General features: G+C 42.2%; 1 protein-coding gene across 1 annotated transcript in view; it reads left to right on the top strand.

The window, feature by feature from the left end:
- Window positions 1–6,110: 6,110 nt before the first annotated feature.
- Window positions 6,111–25,659, top strand: part of GRK5 (G protein-coupled receptor kinase 5) — a 223,437-nt gene continuing 203,888 nt past the window's right edge. Inside the window, exon 1 of the mRNA XM_084633433.1 lies at window positions 6,111–6,306. Coding sequence (XP_084489559.1) covers window positions 6,255–6,306 — 52 coding nt within the window. The 5' untranslated portion in view covers window positions 6,111–6,254. The remainder of the gene's footprint in view (window positions 6,307–25,659) is intronic.

The following is a 25,659-nucleotide window of genomic DNA, read 5'->3' as shown; positions in this document are numbered from 1 at the left end:
GATACTTGCCTCCTTTTGTAAAGCACGCCAAGATCTCTTGATGAAAAGCACTATATGATTCTGAGAGAGTTGAAGGTTTAAAGCACCGTAGTATCTTAAAGGATCACTAGCAATGGACAAACTATTTCCACACCAAATTTGATAGATCCCTAAAGGGAAGGGAGACGGACTGGGCAAGGGCTCTCTTTTTCCCTCCTTCCCATCTCCCACTGCTGTGGTGAGGCTAATGTCTGACTTCTTGCTGATTCCAAGATGTGGCCACTTTCTGAATAACAACTCCGTTTTTATTTTTGTTTCCTTCTGGCTGTCGTCTTGACAGTCAGTGCACTCCAAGTAGTTAAATTGCCATTAGTCACTTCTCTGCTTCAAGATAACAGATGATTGCACAAGGAATTTAGAAACAGTGGGAGAAGTTACATGGCCCTGCAGATTTCATAGATGTAAACCAAAACAAAAAGATGTGCTGGCAGTCATTCATATTGAGGATGTGCTGCATCACCCCAGTCCTGTTGCTATGTGGCAGCCTCTCTGCTTATGCAAAGGACTCTGTAAACATTATATGGTACACAGTCTGTCTGCAAAGGCTGTTGCAAAGGCCAGCCTAGTCTCAACCTACTGCTATAGACCATCAGTGGGAGCTCATGAGGGGGGAGGAGGGGTCAGCAATTTGCAGGGCTGGACCTAATTCAATTTCAAACATAGGCCAGCTTAGAGATGATGATGAATGGACATCAGTGGCTTAAATGTATATGTGTATGTATATGAGGAGAGAGAGAACGTTTCCTCCAGATAATGTCGGCAAAGGCCCTTCTGGCATCTGGTAAACATGGTGCCTTATCCTGATGCTTTAAATGTACAGTAATCAGGCCAGGAGGCTGCTGCTTTAGAGGGAGGCTAAAGTTGGGTGTTGCTGCAGCATTCATGGCTCTACACCTGTGAGCCCACCCTGCTGATGACTCATCTGTTATAATGGCTCATAGCGCTCTGCTTAGCTGCCCTCCTTTTATTATTAAGGCTGTCAACATTTTATTTATAAACCCCTGTTTCCCCATAAATGAAAGGGCTGCCAGCCCTGTTTTTCCTGACATCCAGCAGCCCTTAAAGGTTTTAAGGGGACTTGAGGCTTTTCTGACCTGCTCTAAATAAAAAATACCTTAATTTGTATGAGTTTAAATAGATTGCATCTATTTATACCTTTATTCTTCTGAGCGTCAATACTCTCTTCCCCCCCCCGCCCACAAATTCAGTCTTCTCCTCCCCCAGTGCAAACATTAGGCTACTCTCTTCCTTCTGCCCCCATTTCGTTGCTACAAAGGGAAGCACAGTTGTGCTAGGGGTCTGATCTTCTACAACAGTTGTGAGAGGAATCAGGCCTCAGTTCATGGAAGTAGGCAGATAATTGAGGAAGGAAGGGCAATGTAACACATGCTCTTGAGGTATGGGGATTTCAAAATGATTTCTTTAGGCAATGTCCTCTCCTAGCTAGGAACAGAACCAGGGATTTTCAGGTGGAAATCTCCTCAACAGTGAATGCTGCTCAGAACAGTATTTGCTTCTAATCTTGGCTTCTGACAGTTTCCCCCAACTTTCTTCTTTAGATGAATGGAGGAGGGGAGAAAACTGCATAGCTGGGGGACCACTGAGAGCTTGGCCACTGAACTAGCTATGCTGCTGTGGGACAGGGTACATGGGACTCTTTCTTAAAGAAAAGGCATGCCACTGGAAAGGCATTGGAGCCTAGATTCAACCTGGATACTCCAGATCTACCCCTGTTTAAGGCCATGCATTTTGCCCACCTCCTCTCAGCAATGCTATTATGAAAAGATACTACAGTTGTCTACTTCACTCACTAGCAGAAACCAATGGGTGAAATAATCCAAACTGGTTGGTTAAGACTGTGCTTGATGTCTCTTCCTCGATAACCTGGCTAATCCCAGAAGGAATGTGTGGCTTTATAGGGATTCCTCAGTTGGATGATTGGGTAAGTTGAAAAATACATGGTAACCTTTTAAAAAGAACCTTTCCCCTCTGCCCCCAGCTCTCTGGAGGTGAGCTCTAGAGAGGTGCTTTGTGTCTGCCTCTCTGCAAGGATCCCAGGGTTACAGCTGTTTTGGTCCCAGGATATTAGAGAGACCAGCTGGGTGAGGCAATATTTTTTATTGGACCAGCTTCTGCTGGTGATAGAGAGAAACTTTTGAGCTTTTCAGAGGTCTTCAGGTCCATGTGCCTTGAAACTTGTATCTCACCAACAGAACCTGGTCCAATAAAAGATATTACTAAAGTTCACCCACCTGGTCTCTCTGCAAGGAGATCTTTCTGTACCCAGGAGGGAGGGTGAGGAGAGAGCTATACTTCTGAAATATAGCTGTAGAACGTGACCTCATCAGTGCAGGATGACTGCATGCACTATGCAATTGCCCGTGAGCTTGAGGGTATAGAGCTGGGGTATGATTTCCAGCTTGTGGAGACAACTAGTACTTATCCAGCTGGTTTGCAACATTAAAGTGTAGACATGATGGTGCAAGCTGGTGCCTTGAGTGAATGCCTAGGGTCTCAGATGGTATGTATTCAGGGCAACTAGCCTATCCTGCTGCTTGTGCTGTTTTTAGCTAGTCTCCTTGAGCTGAGAATCGTACCCCCCTAGCTCAAAGTGTGATTATACCTTAACACTGCCCTGTTCTGCATGAGCACTTTCCTCACCTTATAGAAAACAGGGAAACTGAATGGCCTGCTCCTCACTGCACGTGGTCCATTTAACGCAGGATGGAAGATATGTTTCTGGGTGCCCTTTGCTACTATTGTTTGTAATTTAATTGTCCATGACTTTGCTGAGAAGGCAAAAGAGCTTGCTTTTCATTTAGGCACCTAAATAAGGGTTTGATGGCTGGTGCTGAGCATTTTGAAAAATCTGATCCTAAAAGTTCAGTCTTTAAGAAAAAGGGTGCTTCCTGCTACAAGCAAGAGTGAAATTTCCATTGAAGTCAATGGAAGCCTGAGCAGGCCCCAAGTTCCTAGGGAAAAATAATTAATTTCCTATCGGTTAAGAGCCTGCTCCTGGGTGGTGCTGAGTGCACATGCATTCTATTAGTATTAATGGGACATGTTTGGCATGTTGTGGGCTGCAATGAGCACTTCAGGGGGTGGGAGCCCAAGGCACTAATCCTGCAAGCTGTTCCTCACATATGAACCCCCGCCCCCACCTCACTGATGTACAGGCCTATACCCACTCATCAGCAGGCAAGATCAGGGCTTACATGACCACTTCAGCTTATGGAAGACCTACTTCCAAGTGACTGCTTATTGTAAACTTGCTTCTGCTCAAGTATCTTGTTGTGGGGAGGGTGAATAGGATGAATTCAAGAAAAGCTGCACCATGAGGAAAGAAAATGTTTTGACTCGTATTTCTTTTGTTTGAATATGAAAAATGTTTTAAAATACTTACCCTGTCTTCTGACACCAATGTCCTGTTCTGACCTCGCCATCACCCCTCTGAGGGGGAGCAGATGTCTAGGGTCTTGTATATCATTTTCCCCCATTATGGAGAAATCTGATGTAAAGTTTAAGTGTCTTTTACTTACACATAAACATCAGACCTCAGACAGAGGTGATCAAATAGCATATGGGGCAATCTCTTTCAGGAGTCTTAATCCAACACCAATGCCTGCTTCCCATGGAGCAACTCTAGCTCCAGAACCTGGCATTTCTGAAACACAGCATGTCTTCCCCACCACCTGAACACTTGCTCACATGTTAAGAAGACTTGGAAGACTGTGTAGTAGCAGTACCTGCTGACATCAGTATGATTAATTTTTAAAGTTCCAAACCCTCTTTTCTTTGTCCTTTAATCAGGTGCAAAAGAGCATTTAATATTGTGACAAATGACAATGTAGTAGGAGGTCTGAGTATCATTTTTCCCAGACAGTTTTGCCTGGCTGTCAGAAAGGAATATAACTTTAGCTTGGGGTATAATTGGTATGCACACAAAGATAGGAAGACACGGTGATTATATCCTACTTGCAAGAACATGCTGGGCACTTTAATCTGGGTTGCTTCACAAGGATTTAATTAATACAGATAAGGGGGTTCATTGAATATAATGAGTCTGGTCCTGATCTTGTTTATGTGGCTGTCATTACCTTGGCTTCTGTGGAGTTACTCTTGAGTTACACAGGTGTAAATAAGATCAGAATCATGCTAATAGATGGCACCTGTTCTATATAGCAGATATTCAAATACTGGAATAGTGGTAGGATTCAAATTGTCTAGTCTTCCTGTCAGTAACACATGTATGAACTCTCCCCCCTCCCCCCCCGAAATTAATGGGTTTACATGAACATAGCTGAAAGCAAGGTTCCTACTGAAATTTAGTGGTGGTTTAAGGATGGGTGTATAAGGGGTGGGGAAATGCACTTAACAAGCATAAGGGGATCTTTTTAGGTTGACACCTTAAAATTGGGGGTTAAAAACATTTTTAAAAGTCACTGCTGGTTAGGAAGATTTCTTTGCTTTAAAGATGTGCGGGTTTGGCAAAACATTCCCTTGTTTGCAAACAAACTATTCTGTGGCTGTGCTGATGGATGAGCATCTAACCAACTTGAAATGAAACTGTGCAAATCCAAAAGTGAAATTGCTCAGTCTGTTTTCATTAGCTATAAAAGGCACGGAGTATGTCCTATAAAATAAGTAGTAATTCAGTAATGCCGGTAAAGCCATTTTTGTCTTTAAAACAGTGGCTGGATTTTTTTGCAGTTGTTGAGCACTCATACTTTTAGCTCAAGTCGCTGAGAGCTGTAGGGGCCCAGTACCTGAGGCTTCATAAGGCCTTATGACTCTTTTAAGCTGAGGGGGTGAAATCTTGGCCTTAATAAAGTCAATGGTAAAACTCCCATTGCTTGTGATGGAGACAGGATTTCGCTTCGTGTCCTGGGGCCTGTACACTGCCTACCACGAGCCACTGGAGGGCGCCCCAGTACAAGCTGAACCCTGCAGTGGGGCTGTGGCTGATTAACTCCGCGGAGCTAGCCCCGCTGCTGCTGGTAAAGTAGTGTGATAAATCACTACGGCGCACAGAAATGCATGAAGGGCCTGCCCCCTACCCGTTTGAATCGTGTTTCTCGTGGGACCGTAACCTCTCAAGAAGTGAGACCTACAGGAAACCAAGCTTACTTTACCGAGGAAGGAGCTGAACGGCTCGGTTTATGTGACTCAACAAGGGTCTCTGGAAACAATCGTTAACAGTATAGGGTGCACAAAGCATCTTTCTTTCTTTCTTCCCCCGCAGCATACTATAAAGAAAACACATGAGAAGGCTAATACACGCCTGCCTTGCTGTGTCTCCATTGCGCAGGCGCCAGTAGTAAATTCACAACTTCGTGCAAAGCCACAGCTCGTGCAACCCTTCTTGCACGAAGCGTGGGGCATGGCTGTCTCCCCGCCTTCCCACCCAGCTTCAGCGGTTTCAAAGTAATGTGAGCATTTCATTGAACTTGGGTGATTGAACTCTCCTGTTAATGGTGATTTCCCCACCGCTTTCCTCTGGGGCTCATTTTCTCCCCCCATCAGAAAAGCTAACGAGCAACAACTACTGTCCTACTTCCGGGAACTCTGAAACACTTTGCAAGGGATTAAATATACCCTCCTCCTCCTCCCCGCAATTGCTTGGGCTGTTGGCTGCTTGCCTATGTTATGCAGCTCTGCCGCATTTGTAGTCTCCCCAAACAGTTAGATGCAATGTGTCATAGCCCCTATACGGCCCTGGCAACTCCTCGCCTTCTGGGTTTACATAACGGAGGGCTCCTTCTCAAGGTGCAAGTCGAAACCCAGAGCAGGCGCTCAGCCTACAACTCCCGGCATTCCCGGTCCCGTAGCGTTGAGGAATGAACCAGCTGTTGAGGACGGCGCCTGCGCAATGCTTCGGAACCAGCTTCACAGGGCCACACCCCCGGGGAGGGAGGGGGAGGCAGCAGCCTCTGAAACACTAAACCATCAGAGAAGAGAAGAGAGAGAGAGAGCGCGGGGGGGGTGGGGTGGGGGGGAGGAGAATGGAGTAGCAGAGCAATACGGAGGGGGGGAGAAAACACTAGTGAGGGGGGCGCGAGCGGTGACTTTCTGAAAGAGGAAACTCCAGGAGGGGGAAATAAGGAGGAATAATGCACTAGAGGAGGGAGGCTGCTAGGCGTGCAGAGAATCAGCAGCACCTACAGCAACTGACATCCCTGCTGCAGTGCCGCTACCTTGGCTGGCTGATACTGTCAATGGAGCTGGAAAATATCGTTGCCAACACCGTCTTGCTGAAAGCCAGGGAAGGTAAGGGAGAGCACAGCAAGGGAGAGGGAGCATCCCTGTCGCATTTTCCCTCCTGGTCGTGGCAGGCAATGCACAACCGGAGGAAGGGGGAAAGGCATACGGCGGCTTTGTAGACCCCGTGCTGATTCTGATCCCTCTCGAGGTTGCATGTGGGCTGAACCTGCCTTTAAAAGGCTCATTTGAAACAAAAGAATGTTGGTCTCCAGCTGTGAGGAGGTTCCGCGGGAAGATATTTTTGAGATCGCAGAGATTATAAGGGTAAAATAGTCACCGCTTCTCTCCAGTCTGATCCCACAGATTGTGCTATTGTTAAAGGTCAGCTGCAGATACGTTCATTCAAAAGGGTTAGCAAATATGCAAATAGCCTTTTATTCTGTATGGTGCGACTGGCAGAGTACAGCCATTGCCTCCGTCGGCATTATCAGGTGTTATACTGTTGCCGGCAACTGTCCATTTTTAAGAATATTTTTTTTATCCTAATCCAGTTTGATATGGAAAATCGAGTAAATGCAAACGCAGCGAGGTGACATGCAATTAGCTTCTACGGTGCATATGAAAAGGGACCTCGATCTGCAAAATAATGCACGGGTTTCGGGGGGGATTTTGTGTGTGAATAGCTGAAGTGGCGGCTGTTTCTTTGCTTGCTGTGTTACCAACCGATGATTGTATGCAACTGCTATTAAACGTTCTGGTTTGAAAGGCAGATCTGGTTCGATTTGTGAGAGGTGGTTGATGCTTAAAGGGAAGGGGCTCGAGAGAGGCTAAAAGAAAATCCTCGCTAAAAAGATCGATGCTTATCCTTTTAAAAATGCAACATATACGTTAAAAATATCCGGGCGAGCTACAGAGCTAGCTGCATTGCCGAAGATGACTCTAAAATACCCCTGGTGTGTACAGCGTATTTTCAGAGGGGGAAGTGGTTTTCTGGTCTGAATGATTAGGTTTCTACTGAGCCTGGCTCAGAGGGTACCCTTTGCGAAGCTTTCACATCTTGAGAGGATCATAACGGAACAGCTCATTAACCTGACTTGCAGTATTTAATATTTCCATTCACTGCGTTTGATGAATGAAGAACCCCTTGCCAAAAAGATAATGACTCTCATATCTTCGGTATCTCGCACATCTTTCCCGTTCTCAGTCTGAGCCCTGTGTTTATATGGCACGCACGGATCTCAGCTGGATTTTCATTAGATAATGCAGCAGGGTATCCTTTGGCTGTTAAACTTGTGGAAATTAAATCGCTCCTTGGAACCTTCCATTCACTAGAAAACCATCTGACACTTATTTCAAATGCGCCCCCCCCCTTTTTTTTTTCTTCCTTGGGGCGATGGAAGTTTCCATCAACAATAACAGTCTTCACTGTTTATGTGGTGTCCCTCCCGGAATAACACATCTGATCCTTTGAATTTGAAAACATCACTTTTATGGGTCTCCAGTGTTCTAGAGGTAGCTTCCTTCCACTGGCTAATCCTGATGGTATTCGAGTTCTTCTGTGTGGTAAGGACAGTGTGAACACCTGTGTGCAAGAGATTGTATTCCACTGATGGCTAAGAGCTCCAGGGGAGGGGGGAGAACCACTAGCGAGAACATCTGTGAGGAGCCACCTGGTGGTTGGAAAATTATTATACGTTACATGGCTTGGGGAAACAAATCTCTTGGCAGTCAAAATTATTACTTTTGAGATCACTACATGTGTATAGGCAGCAGGCCATTCCGAGTGCCATGGCTCTAGAGGGATAGAAAGTTAATTCCTCTTTGTGTGACTATATCAGATTACTGCAAAATCTTTAGTATGGAGCCAGTTCTGACATAGGCTCCTATCTCCTTCTGATATTCCTCTCTCTTTCTTTCCTTGGAGGAACAGACCCTATATTATTTATAAAGTTGAATTTGTGAAGCTTTAGTCTGTACTAATCTAATTTATTCTTAGGTGGGGGTGATTAACCTTTATTTATTGGGCGAAGGAATTAGATTTTCCTGAGAAGCCTCAGAAAGGGATTTCTGAGATGATCATACAAGATATTTATTTGTTCATTCTGTCAGCATTCCACCAGCACCCATCTGGAGATCTCAGTGACAGACTGCTCAGGAATTAATGTTTTAAGCTTCTTATTTCATTCCTTCTCCTTTTGTCCAGTTTGCCCCCAAACTTTGGGACCTAAACCAGGCAGCAATTTTACCTTGGGGATCCCCTCTCCACAGAAACCATTTCAACAGAGATTTATTATGTACAGAGGTATACAACAGAGCAAATTTCATGGTGTATGAGAGCAGGATTGGTGTGATTTACAAGGAAACAAGTCCACGTGGAGGAACTTTTTGTTTCTAGATGTTAAAATTTCTCTTAAGCCCCCAGATGGAATTATTTCATGCAAGCATTGCAGCCCTGATTTTTTGATTGGTTAAAATAATATGTGAATCCAACATTTCTTAAACTTCAATATACTGAAAACAGTTACTAGAGCAAAACTGTTCTAGATGTGATATAAACGGCAGAGTTTCATGCACTTTCCTCTGAAGCAACTGGTACTGGCCACTGCCAGAGACAGGTCACTGGCCCAGAATTGGACCTCAAGTCTGATCCAGTCTGGCAATTCCTATTTTCTTACAGGAGTACAAATAAAGGAATACTAGTGTTATTAAAAAAAAGAGAGAGAGAGAATTTCAACTACTCCACTCAGCATTATATTAGTGCATGAATGCCTGAGACAAAACAGTCAGAACTGCATAACAACATTTATATAACTCACGGGGTATTTTGAGATTTACCTACAGAGTAAAGCCATGAAATCCTCAGAATTAAAGATGTGCTTGCTCGCACATGCGCGCTCTCTCTCTAGTACATTCAAAGAATACTAGCTATAGATCAGTGGATTATTCTTTTCTGACTTCAAACTAGAGCATTCTTATTTTCTGCTGGGTTTTTATCAAATGGCTTAGGGTATGTCTACATGGCAATCAATAAAAATAAAGGACCCACAGAAGTGAGTCTCTGAGCCCAGGTCAATTGACTCAGACTCACAGGGCTCATGCTACAGGACTAAAAATAGCAGTGTAGATGCTCGGGCTGGAACCTGGTCTGAGTCCCATCTCCCCTCACTGGGTTTCAGAGTTGAACGTCTATGCTGCCATTTTTAGCCCTGCAGCACGAGCCCAAGTCACCTGACCCAGGCTTTGAGACTCACTGGCTGTGGGTCCTTTTTTCTTTTTTTTTTGCAGTACACTTAGAATATGATTTGGCATCACCAGTATGTCTATTTCAGATTTAAGATATCTAGTAATACTTTAAAACACCAGTATTAATGTTCTTAAGAAATATAGTTGTCATTTGCAGAGAATCAGCTAGGGTTGCCAACCCTCCAGGAATGGCCTGGAGTCTCCAGGAATTAAAGATTAATCTTTAATTAAAGATTGTTATGTGATGAAATCTCCAGGAATACATCCAACTAAAATTGGCCACTTTAAAATCAATGTATTGCAAGAATTTTAAATATGGCTATATACTGAATGGCCTTTTGCTACCCTGATCGTCAAGGAAGTTCCAGTAATATTGAAAGAATTTGTATAACAAATTCATTAGCTGGAATTGAAAGTTAAAGGTACAGTAAAACTTCTAGGTTTGTAGCCCCCAAATTTATCTTATGTCTTTTGTTCCATGGCTGAAAAGTTTGTGAAATTTGTTGGAGGTGTGTGTGTGTGTGTGTGTGGTTTTTGCTTTAAAAAAAAAAATGCTTCATAGCATTAGGGGGTTTTAAAAATAAGAGCCTAGTACACCTCGATGACCCCACAATACTAAAGGAAAAGATACGTAACAGATTGTCTTGTGGTTTTCAAGATGTTATTACAAACTGCAACAAGTAAAATAGTCCTAAAAAAATCTGTGTTCTCTGAAGCAATTGTAGATGATTGAGACACCCGCTTGTACTGAATACCAAGACTTAAGTAATTTTTTTTTAAGTCAAAAGTAACTGCATCTGAAACTGAATTTGCAAAAACTTTGGCCCTTTTCTTGAAAACTCTTTTCTGTGTGTTCTTAATTGTACTTCCAGTTCAGTTAAGCACATGCATAAGTATTGGCAGGACTCGGGCCTTTACTGATTGCTGTTTTACCAAGAGTGAAGGTTTATATTAGCTGAAACAATAGGGGGAGATGCTGGGGGTGAGGTAATATCTTTTATTGGACTAACTTCTGTTGATGAGAGAGAGAGAGAGAGAGAGACGAGCTTTCAAGGGACCAATGTGGCTGCAACAACACTGCCCTGAAACAATAGGGATGTTCTGAAAATTACAGGAGCTCCACCAGCGCAGGAGTTGCTCAAAGAGATGGAAATGAAGAAAGTAATTAAACTAAATAGTGAGGTTCAGTCAATGGCTATGGCTTGACGTTTTCTGACAAGCAAAACATTGTAGCAAAAGGGGCCTATTCTGCTCCCACTGGAGTCAATGGAAGTTTTGCCTTCTATTTCAATGGGAGAGTGAGGCCCAGAGTACTCGGGCAAGGGTTCAAAATGGTTTTAAACCAAGGTTTCAACAAGCCTGCAACATTAAATCCAGTAAGGAGAACTATGTCAAAGACTTGGAAATAGAGCTAGATAAATATTTTCCAGCAAATATTGGTTTTTAGAACATTTACTTTGGCTTTGCTTGTGCTCCCTTTATGCAAGCTCATTTTGTGATTGTTATAGGGCACAACCATGAGTGGAAAGTGGATTTTTAAGCTGAAATTGACCTGGAAAGCAAACTTTAAATTGTTTGTATAAAACAGTCATGCCAGAAACCTGATGATTATAATAAAGAATTGCACTCATCCAAACTATGAACAAAACCAATGCACTGTGACTTATGTGACCAGTCATAAATGAACAATGCAGCTCAAATTGCAAGTCATGGAATAAACAATTTGCACAGAAAAAACCTTAATTGAACAATTGCAAGTAATGAATAAACTGAAGAAAAATTTGACCTATTTGCAGGATGTTCATGATTTTATAGGCAATATTAATCATGTAAATTATTAATTGAGTTATCAGCTGTACTCAGAAATCTGTGGGGGTTTTTTAATGGTGTTTTTGAGTGTAAAGGTTTCTCTCTCTCTCTCTCTCTCTCTCTCTCTCTCTTTTTTAAGTGATGTTTCCTCAGTTTCATATTTCTTTTCTCAGTATACCATTGTGTTACACAAACTACCAAGCTTTAGGAGGTTTCAGTAGAAATTATATCAGGTTTAACTAAACAGAAAAAGTAATTGATAGGAACAAAAAAGATATATTGGACCATCTTCTATTAATTTGAAAAAGAACAAGCACCAAGGGTAAGGAGCACGTGAAGATAAACTAGATAGCTAAATAATAACAAGTGTAGTCATCCAGTCAAGTCATGATTTTGGAAAACCAGAATATGTAATACACACTTGCCCAGACACTTAAGATAAAAGCACAACACAGAGGCCTTGATGTTTCAAAAACACAAGATATAGGTAAAAAAACAATGACTGTAAAGCTGCAAGGAAAGAGACTAGAGAGTGAGTACCACTAAGGGACAGATCTCTCCTTTTTTAATCCTAGAATATCAGGGCTGGAAGAGACCTCAGGAGGTCATCTAGTCCAACCCCCTGCTCAAAGCAGGACCGATCCCCAATTTTTGCCCCAAATGGCCCCCTCAAGGATTGAGCTCACAACCCTGGCTTTAGCAGGCCAATGCTCAAACCACTGAGCTATCCCTCCCCTCCCCTACTTGTCTCTCCCTCCCAGGTTAAGTACTTATCATGAAAGATAATGGGGACGGGAATACCCTTATGTATTTGTCCATTAAAGTAAATGAAATGAATATTACTTTCAGTTTTGCTATAATGCAGCCATTTCCGTGATCTCAGAAAGAGTAGCTGATGTACTGACTTGTTTAAACACTCATTCAACCAACGTGTGCACAAAAGCAACTTTTCCTCTGGCAAATTCCATTATTATGATAAAGCCTTGAAGTAGAAAAATCATAGTTTGCTTTGCTTGGAGGTGAGCAAAGTTTGCCCTAAAGAGCCTAATCCGGCTTTCCCTGTTCAGGCAAAAGTCCTACTGTGAGCAGATTGGGCCCAGAATAGGCCACACTAAATACACTGTACGTAGCATGCCAAAACATTAGGAAGACAAGGTGGGTGAGGTAATATGGGACCAACATGGCTACAACTACACTGCATGAACCACTAGGACGTTCACTGTGGTTGAATAACAAGAGTCACAAGAAATCAGGAAATAGGAGTATGGAATGTGATGCCAAATTCTCTTGCAAAAAGGGAACATGGTGGGGAAAGAGAGATTTCTTTCCACAGTGCAAGTGCTGCAGTGCTATCCTATGCTACAGTCCTTACCAAAATGAAAACAACTTGACACCGTCTAAGTAAACCTCAATCAAGAAGATATCCGACCTGTAAATGCAAAACAGAGGATTATAATGCAAGCTCATATTAAACATAGGTTTGTGTGTATATATATATATATATATATATATATATATAATGGCAAGGAGAAATCAGAAGATATATGTACATTCAGTGTTTGAGGCTCAAAATTCATGGATTTTTGGAAGATAAAAATACACAAAACCTAATATAAATATTTTCACATTTCTTCTTAAATATCCCTGAAAACTTTTTCTTAAAAAAATAAAAGCATCCTCATATCCTGTCCAAAGGTGAAAACTACTTTGTGCTAGAGAATGAACTAGAATGTGAAATTGACCAAGATCAGTTTAATTTTGTTTTCTCTGTTCATTTCAGTCCCCTGAGACAATTGGTATAAAGTGTGAACAGTAAATTAGATTGTACTAGCTCTACCAGTTATATAACTCTTAGGTGCCATAAATAACACTGCTAAGACTTTTTTGTTAAATATGATTATCTGGATAGTGCCCTTGTCTCAACTGTTTAAAAGGTCACACACTTTGTGTGACGGAGAGCAGGCAATGGGCAAATCATTTCACTTTTGTCCTCTTTTTCAGGGCTTAGGATAGGAACTTTTAAAAGATATTTGGATACATTAGTATTACCAGCCTCCAGTACTTAACAATCTTGAGTCACCCCTCACCTCACCACCCCCAAAAACTATGAGATTAAATTAAAAATGAGATTTAAAAAAAAAAGCAATAAATTTAGGGTTATTTTATTTGCCTTTGGGTACTGAGCCTTTGGGGGTTCATGTTTTCAGGAAGCTCTCAACCATGAGAGCTAGGAACTTGTAAGGAAAGAGAGTGAGTGCTGAGATTCTTACATAATTGCACAATTCCATGAATTGAGGCTTTTCAAAAAACACAGAATATTGCAAGACTTACAATGAAAACACAAGTTGGCAACACTGAATAGACAAACAACCCTGCTGCCAAAGTGAGGCTGTAACAGTATTCTTTAAGAGGGTTTTTTTATTATTGTAAAAAAGGTGGTGGTTACAGAATATTAGGGAGAGTGAATTAAAAACAATAAACTACATATGAAATACAAGCTGTAAAACTGATCCAGGCAGTCATGGTTCCATACCACTCACTGCATGTTTAAAAATAATAATGGATCTGCTAGAGGGCATATTCTAGTTTGGAATCTACTATCTTTCAAAGAGTGCTTTGTCCTATACAGACCCATGATAAAAGTAAATCTTACGTATAGTACTAACAATTTGGTTAAATACCCCCCCCCCCGAGTGATTATTGTGTAGACTCTTTGTCAAGCTTCAACTATTTCAAAGCCTGAAAGACATTGTCCTGCCTGGTTTAAGGTACTGCATTTGTGCACAGAAGTTTTCTTTAGACAACATAATCCTAAAATTTATTGCTAGGTTCTTTACAAACTTGTTAAAAAGTTTTAGAAATAACTGAATTGGTCATCATGGTAATTAGCTTTAAAGAAGGGCCAGTTTGGAAGAGAAACTATTAATTTTCTCAGATATTGCGTTTCAAAAGAATGGTTACACAAAAGCCCAATCAAAGCAAAAAACAAAACAAAAAACGCACAACCCATTAAAAACACAACACAAATATGATTTTTTTTTCCTTTTTAGGGATGACGGCAATACTAAAAGAAACATATACTTATGCCACCCAAGCAGGTTCTTTGATGGCTCTAACCAAATAGGATGCTCTATTTTTACGGCTATCATAATGTTTTTGTTATGGGTGCACCCTGTCACCATATAAAAAACAAAGATGTGAAATGAGCCAGTCCTCAAATTGCCATACTTTTAACTTCCCTTTCTGGAAGATACCAATACAGATTTGAGCATGTCCTTATTGCCAATAGATTAGCAATACATCTTATACAAGACAAACGTTCAGTATCTGAGAACTCAGCTGTAGGACAAGAATTTTAAAAAGGGTAATAGAAGTGGACAGGGCCTATTTAGAAGGATAGAGATTCACTGTAGTGACAGACCCTATCTGGTGGCAATGACTCGTGTCACTCATCTCCTAATGGAACATTAACATGCATATGATTATTGTAATTTGACTTTAGCAAGGTTCATAAACCATGACAGCTGAGTGCAGCATCTGATTTCATGTCCTGCAGCCCATTAGAGGTGATATTTTTTTCAAAAAATAAACCTGTTGTAAGGAAGATCTCAGTTGTTTCCATAAAGATACAGGAAATCAACACACGATAAAACCAAGATAGGTCAACTCTTTTGAGTTAAGGGGAAGATTTCTCCAGTGGAGACCAAGAAATAAATAAATTCCATTCTTGGAATTTGGAGTCACTATAGAAATTGTTGCCTCAAATACAGTAAATCAGTATGAATGCGACAGTTTACTTTTAAATAGAGGATTGAAAAACAGAGTATTCCCTTTAAAGCATGTAACCATTTCTTCTTGAAAAATTTGTCTCAAGAGTTTAGGCTATTTTCATGATGATCCAATTTAGATGAATCAGGAAAACCATTAAAATATGAGTTTTCTGGCCTTCACAGAAAGATTATGCGAACTTATGCTAAAGAGCCAGTTGGTAACAGCAAAAACCATTACATAAAATGAGATTGATACAGTATTCATAGGGGGCTTCATTCTTGGTTATTCTGTTCTTGTTCTTGGGGCAGGGAAGGTGGAAGGAGGCAAACTTTGCTTTAAGCTACTTTCAGTTTGTTTTCCACTTCTTGTCTGCTGAGGGTGTGCAGAGGCCTGCCTGACATCTCGTGCAAATCAGACCTACACTGATGCTGCTTGGCCTTACACTCCACTCTCCTTGGCCCCCTGTGGATGTATCTGTTGTTGACTGAGTCAGTATATTTTGGTGTATAGTTTGCTCTTGATATGTGGAGTCCTCTGGCATTTCAGGTTCTGTTCTGCCCAGGAGAGGAGGATTTGGGCTTTTTTTTTTTTCTTGATCTGTTGACATATGATATGACTTAGGAATTGGCCTTTATAATCAGCATACTATGGCCTAATAGCCACTCCTCTTGTTTGGTTTGCCTTCCTGGTAAAAATTATTTAACATTGTGCTAGTCTGTTGGGTTATTAACCTGATAATATATTGGAAGCTATTAACTCTTGGTGTATATGGGAATTTCTGGAGCAAACATTAACTACAGTGGCTTGAATAGTTACTTTTATCTGCTCCATTAACCCAATGGGATTATCTTCCTCCAGTGGAAAATAATCAATCTTTTACTTATGGGGAGAATGCCTATACTGGTGTCTTCACATGGTCCTGTTCGGAAAAGGTAGTCAATTATCTTCACTTAAAAAAAAGCAACAATCAGTCAAAAAGGAATTTACAGGAAACCGACAACATTTATGGGTTTGTGGTAGGATTTTGCTTTTCTGTATTGGAATAAAGAATTTGGGTAAAGATTTCTGAGGGTATGTCAGCACCTTGAGTTTGGGGGTGTGATTGAGCAGACAAACATACTCACACTAGCTCTTGATCTAACTAGCACATTAAAAATAGTGTATCCATGGCAGCAGGAGCTGCCCCGAGTACGTATCCGTCTGAGACCATAGGCACACACTCATTGTGAGGGCCCTGCCAAACACACAGTCCGTTTTGGTCAGTTTCACAGTCATAGGATTTTATGATGTCAGCTATTTAAATCAGAAATTTAACAGTATTGTAATTGTAGGGGTCCTGACGCAAAAAGGAGCTGGGGGGGTCACAAGGTTATTGGGGGCTGGGGGGGGGGAATACAGTACTGCTACCCTGACTTCTGTCTTGCTGCTGGCAGCTGCGCTGCCTTCAGAGCTGGATAGCTGGAAAGCAGCGGCTGCCTGCCGGGATCCCAGCTCTGAAGGCTGCCAGCAGCAGCGCAGAAGTGAGGATGGCCTGGTACGGTACTGCCACCCTTCCTTCTGCGCTGCTGCCTGCAGAGCTGGGCCCTCGGTCAGCAGCCGTCACCCTCCGGCCACCCAGCTCTGAAGGCAGCGCAGAAGTAAGGGTGGCAATACTGTGACCCCCACCCCCCCAACAACCCTGCGACCCCTCCCCCGCAACTCCCTTTTGGGTCAGGACCCCCAATTTGAAATCCTGGTTTCCCCCCATGAAATTTGGTCTTTTGTGCTTTTACCCTATACTCTACAGATTTCACGGGGTGAGAGCAGATTTCACAGTCTGTGACGTGGTTTTTCATGGCCACGAATTTGGTAGGGCGCTACTCATTGTTCATAGATTGTAAAGCCAGAAGAGACCACTGTGATCATTTAGTCTAATCTCTTGCATAACAGAGGCTATGGGATGTCCCTGAATTAATTCCTTCTGAACTAGAGCACATCTTTTAGAAAAACATCCAACCTTGATTTAAAAATTGCCAGTGATGGAGAATCTATCACAGCCCTTGGTATGTTGTTCCAATGGTAAATTATCCTCACTGTTAAAAATTTGCACCTTATTTCCCATTTGAATTTGTGTTTTATCATTCTGCTGGTACCCCAACCTAACTACAGTGTATGTGTTTGTGGGAGAGAGATCAGTTACTCTGATAACTCGGAATAGAGAAAATGAACAGAAGTCTTTGTCTGATCCAGATCCAGGCTTGTGTCACCTCCAGGCATTATCTCCCTGCACTCATACGTGTTGAAGGCCACTCCGAAGCTACAGCTAGTGAAGAATGTAATGGCTCTTCTACTTAACATGCTCCCTAGGGCAAGCATTGCTATATCACTGCTCCAAAGACTGCTCTAGTCTATTTGCTCCTGACTGCAATATGAAGTGTTGGTGGTGATCTTAAGCCCTGTAAGGGTTGAGGTGTAGCTGTTTAAGAGCTCCTCTATCTCCATGCATTACTGTGATAGCTGAGATCCACCAATGAGCTCCTGTTCACACTAACCAACAAAGAATATCTAGGTGCTGAGGGCAGGATGTTTTTAATGGAAAGCTTGAGGCTCCAGGCCTGCACTAGACTTGCTAGTATAGGAGCATGCAGATCCTGGAGCCAGAATGGGGCTTGAATTGGTTCTTTAGGATGTACTGCAGAGTCAGCATTTAGTTTGTCAATCCGGGTTAACATTATCCAGCTGAATGTGGAGCCAATTGTCTTCTCACACTCTTTGTACACTAGTGTAACTCCCTTAACTTCATTGGAGTTGCTCCTGATTTCCACTGGTGTAAAGCAAAGTTCTTAACCACGTGTCCAACTTTAAGCACGTGTAGTCCCACTGAAGTGAATGGGAATTTTTGGAAGCCCAAGTCAGATAACATCTAATCCCACGAATGCATTTTAAAAAAATCAAAACCACACCCTTTGAAGTTGTTTTCCTCCATAAAAGTCTAAGGAGCCTCTTTTATCATTGCTGGGCAGGAGACTTTGCATGCATCGCTCCCACTACTGCCAATGGGAGTTAAGGATAAAATTCCTGCTCGTCAAAGTGAGACCTATCCCTGTGAGAGTCATTTAAAATTAAGCAATGTTGTATAATGGTGTAACAGTGAACGGGAAGAAAACCAGCCACTCTTCATTTCATATAGCCATGTAATCGAAACAATAAAAAGATGATATCCTAATATTTTTTTAGGAGACCACAGGATACAAAATTAAATTAAAAGTCTAGGAAAATAAAGAACCCTGCAGTTTGATTACACTGTGCTGGATTATCTTTGTAATTATTTTGCTTGAAGGATTTAAAAATGCACATTGCTTTGTTGGAAAGATTAGACAGGGAGCAAGAATTTAAGTCAATGTTCTTAAGAAGAAAATCCCACAAGCATAGTAGAGCATTTCTTGGAAATTCTGCAAGGATACTAGTTAAACTGAAAGGACAAAACTTAACAAGAATGGTGGGAAAGATGGATGAGCCTGGGAAGGGCTGCAGAATTCGTGTAGTAGTAACCTAGCTGCTTCTATTTCATGTAATGTCTTTTCATATACATTTAAAGAAACTGGCAAGAACACTTATTCAAAAAAGAAGTGCTAGCCTGAAAGGATACAGATATACATAAGTACTAAGAGTACAATAATGCTAATAATAATAATTAATAATAATAAAGGAGGGATATGTCTATGAGCTCTAGGATAAGCACAATTTATTTATTCATAATTAATTTATCTTTTGTGACAGAGCTGTGAGTGGGGTTTCCTTATAATTTTATACCCTAATCCTAGAAATGCTTATGAATGTGCTGAATTTTAAGCATGTGTGTAGTCTCACTGACTTCATTGGGACTACTGACATGTTTAAAATTAAGTGCATGAGTAAATGTCTGTTCTCGTTTGCACTGGTGCAATTCCACTGAAGTCAACGGGGTTACACAGATGTGGCTGGGAGTGAATGTGGCCATTAGCAACTAGATATGGCAAAGACATGTTATGTCGTCATCCCTTCCCCTCCCAGCATAGGAATACATTCTACTGTATATTCTCCAGCGCTTTATCCAGTGTTGATTTAAAAGATTCAGGAGATGGGGATTTTGCTGCCTCCTATGGGAGACTCTTTCGCAGTCTGAGAGATCTAATTTTTCCTTGACTATTTTGCTTAAATTTTCCTTTACTCATTCTCTTTACTCCTAATGACCATCCTAACCGGTTCCTCTTGTTCCTTGGTAAAAAGAAAAGGAGTACTTGTGGCACCTTAGAGACTAACCAATTTATTAGAGCATAAGCTTTCGTGAGCTACAGCTCACTTCTTCAGATGCATATCGTGGAAACTGCAGCAGACTTTATATATACACAGAGAATATGAAACAATACCTCCTCCCACCCCACTGTCCTGCTTGGTGTTCACACCCTCCAGATACTTGTCATTGTATTTACCTTTAGCTATTATCTAACCAACTTTAACAGCTTTAGTTCTTTCTCCTGCTCAGCTTGTCCCTCCAGTCATTTTTTTATGTTCTTCCTTGAATTCCTTTCAGTTAGTCAGTGGACCCAGTTCATTCCCAGCAGCAGGAACTCTGTCCAGGGCTGGGTTCAGCAGTGCAAACAGTCAGTGATTCTGATCCTCCAGGTGGCCTAGAATCCACAATGGAGCCAATGCAGTTGACAGTGGGTGGGCCATCCCTAGGGAAGGCGTGGCACCAGGGCTGATGAGATGAACCAGCATATCTTCTGGGTGGCCTCCATCAGTAGGCTTACTATGGAGCTCTACGCACACCTGTGCCACTCCCCAGTGTAGCCCTGTGAAGAAAGCCCTGCCACCTGCCTTGGGGCTGAATGTTGTGCTCCAGATGCAAGATGCTCCTCTTTGCAGCACCGGGGTGAATCAAGCCTAGAATTTTTCTGATATATTGAGGTTCCTGCATGATCTTGCAGGACTGTACAGGGGGACTGGCACATCCCTGGCCTGTGACCTGATTTTTTTCTGTGTATGAAGCCCCAAAGTACAAGATCTATTTTGTCCCTGTTTAACTATCCCCAGTCCTCCTGGGCCATTCCTGTTTTCCCAGAATCTTCGTCCCATTGGATTGTTTTTCCCCAGCTGTATTAGTCTGCACTGAATCTTTTAGTTATTTTTTTTCTCCACATGTCTAACCTATTATTTCTCTGCCCTCACTGGTGTTTGCAACACCTCCCAATTCAGCAGCATTCACTGATTTCATTAAAATGCGGTTTACTTTTATTTTAAATAAGATTGTGGCAAATGTCAGTCCCTAGGGGCACACCTTTTGGCTTCGTGCATTTTTTCCCCTCTTTATTGCCCTTTTGTTTGTTGTTGTCCGGTGAATTTGCAGCCATTATGACAGTGCTCCATCCTATCCAAACTAGTTGTGTAAAGCTATGAGAACATACTTTAAAAAGCCTGTAAAGAATCTATTGGAGTCCCTTCATTCACTAAATATTTTAGAGCTCAAACAGTGATCAGGTTTGTGTAGCATCATTTCAGCATATGAACAGACTGCACAGGTTACCAACTAGTGTGTTACGTCAAAGGCAGGAGAGCAAAGGGAAGCTCAGGAACACTCTAGTCTAGTCAGTTTCATTTTGCAATGGCAGTTGGCCAGTCAGTTCCTAGGAAACAGCATTGCAGTCCCTGCAAAGGATTCCATACCTTTAGGAGCAGATGGGCAGTCCTCTGCCCTGCAAGTTTTTCAGAGGCAGTTTCAATTGTGTTAGCTCAGTGAAGTAAACTAAAGGTTCAACTAATGCTGAACGTTAAGCCTTTGTATTATTCATGGAAGAATGCTCTCCAGTATTTTATCTGTTACAGATGGAATAACTTGCAAGCACAGTGATGTAGTCCCATAACTGACTTGTAAGCACAAACCCCTCTTTCCCCATCGTATCTCTGAGAGAAGAGTCTGTTTTCTGAAGGTGCTGAGCTATAAGCACAGGTGAACAAATGATTCTCTGTGGAGTACATGTCTGGGGAGGCTCATCTACTTTATTTCACCAAGAGTCTAAACTATAGTTTGCTCCTGGAATGTGCTTCTGAAAAGCTAGTATGTAGAAAGAAGTATGTGGATTACTGGAGGTTAGGACTGTTTTTATGATCTTTGTGCCTAGGAATATTAAACTGGTATATATATCCCTTGACTTCTGGTCTGACAAGAGAAAATGGTAAAGCACAGAACTGAGAGTCATGAGACCTGGACCCTCTTCCCAGATGTGCCACAGACAAGTCATTTAACAATTTGGGATTCAACTTCCCCATCTGTAAAATGGGAATAATGGGCTATTCCTCATAAGGGTGTTGGTGAGTTTGAATTAATTAATACATGGAAACCACTTAAAGATCCTCCTATTGGGAGCACTCAAGTGCAAAGTGTTGTCATTAGTTCTTGTCTTCCACAAAGTATGCAAATGGTAGCTTCCCTCTCTTCAGAGCAATAGTGTGGCATAGACTTGGCTGCTCTTAGCCATTCATACGTTAAAAATATTCAGGTTTTTTGGCACTATTTATGGGAGGGTGAGAAGAATTAGGCTTTTAGGGCCAAATTCTGCCCTGGGCTGTGCATTCACGATTTCCACTGCTGTCAGTGGGAGCCTACAAATGTAGAATTTGGCCTTTATTTGTGTACCACATCAAGGACAAGGCTTGGCAAATCTGCCCTAAGAAGAATTCATGATGGGTTCATTGCCACCTAAGAAGAATTCCTTCCTGATCCCAGATATGGTACAATGGAATGACTACCAAATTGACTAGCTCCAAGCCATGCAGAACTACCACCCTAACCAACTCTCTTGCACCAGATCCAAAGAATTCCAGCCTGAAAAAAAACCTCAAAAGGGTTGGGTGGGTAGATTGCCATCTGCCAGCAATGGAAGGTAGTGGGACTCCCTGTTGACAGACCTCATCATCACAGCATCTCTCCAGCTGGACACTCCATAAAGAGACATAATTCAAGCCTGCCAATCAGACCACCTAAAGCCCATCTATGCTAATTTGTGGGGCCAGTGTCCAGTGCTACCCAGAAAGGGCTTTGTGACACATGCCACAGCCCAGTTTGGGGTAATAACAGCCTTGATGAACAGAACACCTGCCAGTCCCCATGAGAAATGTTGCCTTCAAGAAACTGCGCTCTGTAGCATATGTATGCCTGTCTACAACCACGTGGGTCTGATTTACAAAACACAGTAATAAAACCCTCAGTCAGATGGTCAGTTATGTGACCTCCGGCAAGTTTCAGGTGCATTTTTTATTTTGGTTAATACAGACTTCTTGCTGTAGAGTATTTCGTCGCCATATCCAGCCATGGAAGTGCTGTGAGGTAGTGAAATGTTCTTTGATGTGTTTAATGGGTTTTCCCCCTCTCTTTTATTTTTGGGTTGCTATAATGTGTACATTTGCCTTAACGCTAACGTGGGGAAATACATCTATATTATTCCAGATATTTTAATTACTGCAAGATTAGAAGAGTCACGTAATCTGTACTGCACAAGTTTTAATGGGTCATGTTGTACTCTCAGGAGTAATCCCCATTGAAATCAGTTTGTCTAAAAATCACTGTCAAGATGTGACCATAGAATAATTTGTTAGTATTTAAAGATCAGGTTCTAACACTTTGTTCCTACTGCATGGCAGTTTATGTCTCAAATGGTCCTGTGCCAATGGGATTACTCATGGACTACTAAAGTAGTTGACTTATGAGGAGAGGCTGAGGGAGCTGGGATTGTTTAGCCTGCAGAAGAGAAGAATGAGGGGGGATTTGATAGCTGCTTTCAACTACCTGAAAGGGGGTTCCAAAGAGGATGGCTCTAGACTGTTCTCAATGGTAGCAGATGACAGAACGAGGAGTAATGGTCTCAAGTTGCAGTGGGGGAGGTTTAGATTGGATATTAGGAAAAACTTTTTCACTAAGAGGGTGGTGAAACACTGGAATGCGTTACCTGGGGAGGTGGTAGAATCTCCTTCCTTAGAGGTTTTTAAGGTCAGGCTTGACAAAGCCCTGGCTGGGATGATTTAACTGGGAATTGGTCCTGCTTCGAGCAGGGGGTTGGACTAGATGACCTTCAGGGGTCCCTTCCAACCCTGATATTCTATGATTCTAAGTACTACTTGGCATGAGTAAGAGGATCAGAATCTGGCCCTAAGAACACAATAGTAGAAGTAGCTAATTTATCATTTATCAGTTGGGTGATGGCATTTAGACAGTAAACTGAACTGTCTTACAAGGGAGGCTCTATTCTGAAGCTACGGCTAAACTTTCAAAAGTGATGAGTGATTTTTTGGGTGCTTCAGTTTTTGGGTGCCCTCCGGGAGACCCAACAATTCCCACTCCCACCCGCTCCCACATTGTTGGTTGAATTTTTATCCTGCTCCCACTATTATGGCAGTGGGTCTGGTGGGACCAGCGGGATCCCAGTCCCACTGCAGGGCTCTACCCCCTCCCATCTTTTACGTCATTTTTCTGTCCCCCAGCCCACTTTGCACCCTGAGCAGCTGCACCGCTTGCCCCGCCCTGGTTACGGCCTAACTACTTTGCCTTTTGCTTATTCCATCTTTAACATCACTTTGCTAAGCCTGATAATTTTCCAAACACCCACACTGGCCTGACCCTACCTCTCAGCAGGGAGAGAGAGAGAAAGTGCGGGGTGGGGAGGGAAGGGAGGCTGGGTTACACTAACTGTGATGGTGAGTTTTGAGATGCTGACTGGTCCACTAAAAGTGGACAGTGATACTCAGCTCCTTTCAAATGGGTTACTAAACAGCCATCAGGTGGTGAGAACATTTGTTTTTTAGTGACCTGGACCTGATTTGAATTAATGACCCATTGGTGAAAGGATCTATGTCCCAATACGTCCCTTGGATCATTTAGGAAGCATTAATAGCATGTTTTAGTATTTATTTAAGGCCCTCCTATCTTTGTACTTTAATCTTCTCTCCATGCTACCACCTTAAAAATTATAGCTGTGGTTTTTAAAAAAGCATTTTGGTTAATTTCAGCTAAACAAGTTAAGTTACGTGTGTTTCTTGAAGTGAATGAGATCCAGGGTAAGAGGCCTGCAATTTTCCATAGGTACCTTGAACCTCACCCCCACAGAGCCCCGTGGACTTCAAGCATAGCACTCCACCTGCACAAAGTAGCTGCAAGGTCAAGGCCTATATACCTGACAGCCTTGATCTTGGCAGGTTGGTGGTAATGATGGTGCAGGTGACCTTTTAAACCTCACTATACTATACTAATATACTATAACTTTCTAAATAATGTTGAGTGTGGAAGCATATTATATTGTCCATATTATCCCATATTAGTACAGTAACAATCAGAAAGCTAAGGGCTCCATCCTACAAACACTTAGGGCATGTCTACACTTACCTCCGGAGCGATCGATCCAGCAGGGGTCTACATTTATCGTGTCTAGTGAAGACGTGGTAAATTGACCGCCGAGTGCTGTCCCGTCAACTCTGGTACTCCACTGGAACGAGAGGTGCACGCGGAGTCGATGAGGGAGCGTCAGCAATCAACTTATCACAGTGAAGAAACCGCGGTAAGTAGATCTAAGTACGTCGACTTCAGCTACCTGAATAACATAGCTGAAGTTGTGTAACTTAGATAGATTCTCCCCTCTCCCCTACAGTGTAGACCAGGCCTTAGGCACCTGAGTAATTTACTGACATGAAGTCCGAGTGGGCCTTGCTGTGAGTCCCTTACTCTCAGTGGTGAATATTTAGTGGGACGACTTGTGCGAGCAGCCACTCATCAGCGGAGAAAAGGGCTCTCAACCTGGACTATTGCCTGTCCATATGAGTAAAGTTACTTGTTTGCATAGGTTTTGCAGGATCAGGCACTAATTCTGGCAAACGATACCAAGGGCTTTGCTGCTTACAAGAAAAATGTCTTTTATGATGACATTGTCTGTTTTCATTAAACGTGCAATATGTAATCTTATTCACTCTCCGTATTACATGAGGCCAAGTGGATTTGTATGTAATTATAGTATTCGGTAACAAAGATTTTGATAGCATTGTATTTTTTAACCAAGTGGCTGATTAGGAGTTTAGAACGAAGGTGACTCTTTCTGTACTGGTGTACGCATTTCTCCCTCAAATTCTCTGTGAGGCTGCAATTTCATTTACTAACTGTGTGCGAAGTTCAGGGGAGAAATAAAGTGGGATGTAGGTAGTGGTACCTTGTGCTATAGACTGCCCAGGGTTAAATTTTGCTCCATGCAATTCATTATTATTTTGTTTTGGAAAGTCTGACAGACATTGGTTGTTTTTTCTTTAACAAGGCATGAGAGACCGGTGGTTTTCACCAGTGAAGACACTTCAGCCTGCCCCTTTTTTTGCCAGAGTAATTTGAAAGGTGATTTGGATTTAAAGCTTCAGGTGTGGCATGTAAGCAGAGCAGTTTTTGATGAGGGCTTCATATTTTGCCAAAAATACCTTTTACAAATAAAGGCATGTTTATCGCAGTGATTCACTGGTTCAAAATAGGCAGCACCCTAAAGAATCTGTAAACACAGCTGTCAATTTGGGACTGGGTTCTGACACCTTTATTCACACCTTTCTCGATGA

The sequence above is a fragment of the Lepidochelys olivacea genome, assembly GCF_965140295.1.
Source record: "Lepidochelys olivacea isolate rLepOli2 genome assembly, chromosome: 7".
Classification (NCBI taxonomy): domain Eukaryota; kingdom Metazoa; phylum Chordata; order Testudines; family Cheloniidae; genus Lepidochelys; species Lepidochelys olivacea.
Note: the sequence above shows the minus strand (reverse complement) of the source record. Positions and strands in the feature narration are given on the sequence as shown.